Genomic DNA, 2,476 nt, shown 5'->3' with positions numbered 1-2,476 from the left:
AGCGCGGGCTGGGCGGGGCCGCGCTGCGAGGCCAACATCGATGACTGCCAGCCCAGCCCCTGCGTCCACGGGGACTGCGTGGATGCCGTGGCAGATTTCCAGTGCGAGTGCTTCCGCGGCTTCATCGGGAAGAGGTGCGACATCAACGTGGACGACTGCGTGAGGCACCAGTGCCTGAACGGAGCCACCTGCGTGGACGGCATTTACGGGTACTCCTGCAGGTGCCCCCCGCAGTACTCTGGACCTCGCTGCGAGTAAGTGCTGGGGCTGCTTTGATACAGGGGGCAGGGGAGCCTCCAGATAAACTGGAATTTTACTTTGGGACACTTTGGGAAAATTTTTCATTGCAAGCATCTCGTAGGTAAAGAACCTAAATTCTGCTGTGACTTGGAAGGTGCTGTCCAGGTCCAAACCCTCACTGACAGGGGTTCAGCCTCGTACAGGATAAGGATCCTTCCTTTTGATGTGGTTTTTCCCTGTGCTACCTTTCAGAGCTGGTTGAAGGGCACATACTCTGGCCTGTTGTCATTTCCCTCTAGCACTCCCCAAGATGTCCATCTTCTCTGTGACTTGATTCTCCTCTGCCATATTCCTATGCTGATTTAAAACAAAACATCTTGTGCCAGTTCAAATGGAACACGAAGTTAAATACTGACATGGCTGCATTTCAGTTATCTGATCTATCCAGGATGATTTTCCTGTTGTTCCTGCTGCATGCTGGGACAGTTACCTGGTACTGGCATTATGCTTCCTGGAGCCTGGCTGTACTGTTCCAGCAGTGTCCTGTCCCTGCCTATATTTTCATTAGCAAGAACAGGCCTGTCTGAGTACTGATAGAGCTCCTGTCTGTTCCCAGGGCATGATCCAAAGACTATTCTGATGTTATAGATGATTTCTGAGACTATTCCCTTTTTCACTTATGTCAAACTCCTTCCTAGAAATACCAAGCACTGTGTTTATGGCCCCATTCCCCCTGAGCCCCAGAACACTCTGCCCTTCCCCAGAACCAGAGTGCTTTAAGGCTGTCCCTTGCTCTCCCCAGGTGGCCGTTCCCCCCTCAGCAGTGTGGCAAGAACTTCACCTGCTTGAACGGTGGCAGGTGCATCACCGAGAGCTGGGGAGCCAACTGCTCCTGCAGGCCTGGCTTCACTGGAAGGAAGTAAGTGCTGCTTTACCCTCCTCCATGTCCGTGTGCCAGTCAAACACCTGCTCCTAATGGGAACACGAGCTGTTGCTTGGGGGAAGCTTCAGTCCATCCAGCTGCCAACACCAGATTTTGCAGTGAGAACTGCTTCCAAGGTTTTTCAAGCACACTGGGCTGTGCTGGAGACCTGTGCTGGCCTCAGTCCCATAGAAACCACAACAGGAGGGTTGGTGTGAACAGGGGAGAATTTCAAGTTGGTTGACTCCAGAGAAAGCACCTGGAGAAGCTGCAATGGATGCTTTTCAAACAAAAGAGGCTTTTTTAGACAGGATGATCTTGTGTTCTATGGCACAGGAATATATATGACAATTCTAATACATTCTTCTCTTCCAGCTGTCAAATCAACATAAACGAGTGTGACCCGAACCCGTGCCAGAACGGGGGCACGTGCCAGGACTCGGAGAACAGATACGAGTGCGTGTGCAGCGCCAGCTTCACCGGCGAGCGCTGCGACATCAACGTAAGCACTGCCCGTCCCTGTGCTCTGCTCCACCCTGCCTAAAGCACAGCTGGGCAATCCTCAGTGGGCTTTTTTCTCTGCAGTGCTGCTGCTTATTGGTCTCCAGCACATAAATAATTACAGTAAATGCTCCTCAGTATCTGGATGTGCTGCCATATGGCTTTTGGGGCTGTCTCTGCACATCTCCATAGATTTCACAACTCTTTGGACAGAAATCCAACTCCTGCAGTTGACCCAGGTTCCTGGAGAGTGGAATTTCATTTGGTGTTTTATCTTGGATAAGAGTTACTAAACACCTTCTGTCTCCAAAGATCATCTGAGCAGAAATGGATGTTTGGAGAAGGGAAGGTGGATAAAGGCAGGCCAAGAGTGGTTCAGTCTGTGTGAAAAGCTGAGTCCTGTCCCTGAGTTGCTGCTGCCCTGGCCCAGCTGAGCCCTCCTGTGTGCATAATCCAAGTGTTCGGGGTGGGGCTGCGATCCTTCCTGGGGGGAGGTGGGATCCCTATCCCTGCTTTCTCTGTGAAGCTGTTGCATGGACAGGCAGCTTTTTGGGTAACCTGGGAATGTACTAACCCATCCTGCATGGAAAGGGCTCTGTGCCGGGGGGGTTTGCTGCTGTTGCTGTTACCCAGGGCTCTAATGCACGTGCCAAGGTCACCCTGACATTTCCAGTTTGCATGCACAGACTCCTTCAGGCATCTCTATCTCCTCTGTCCCAGGACATTTCTGTGGATTCCTTGTATTCATTTTCATCACCCTCCCCTTGTTTTTCTTCCCTCTTTCCTTTCCCTCCCTCCCCCAGTGGTGGGGCA

At 51.8% G+C, this 2,476-nt stretch overlaps 1 protein-coding gene across 1 annotated transcript in view; it reads left to right on the top strand.

Annotated features, from left to right (window-relative positions):
* CRB2 (crumbs cell polarity complex component 2) overlaps nucleotides 1-2,476 on the top strand; it is a 30,634-nt gene that overhangs the window by 25,892 nt on the left and 2,266 nt on the right. Inside the window, 3 exon segments of the mRNA XM_031057327.1 lie at nucleotides 1-254; nucleotides 1,043-1,159; nucleotides 1,538-1,664. The exon segment at nucleotides 1-254 is cut by the window's left edge and continues 28 nt beyond it. Of these exon segments, the coding sequence (XP_030913187.1) occupies nucleotides 1-254; nucleotides 1,043-1,159; nucleotides 1,538-1,664 (498 nt within the window).

This window comes from Geospiza fortis, unplaced genomic scaffold, assembly GCF_000277835.1.
Source record: "Geospiza fortis unplaced genomic scaffold, GeoFor_1.0 scaffold27, whole genome shotgun sequence".
Taxonomy (NCBI): domain Eukaryota; kingdom Metazoa; phylum Chordata; class Aves; order Passeriformes; family Thraupidae; genus Geospiza; species Geospiza fortis.
The sequence above is the reverse complement of the archived record's forward strand: the minus strand, read 5'-3'. Positions and strand labels throughout refer to the sequence as shown.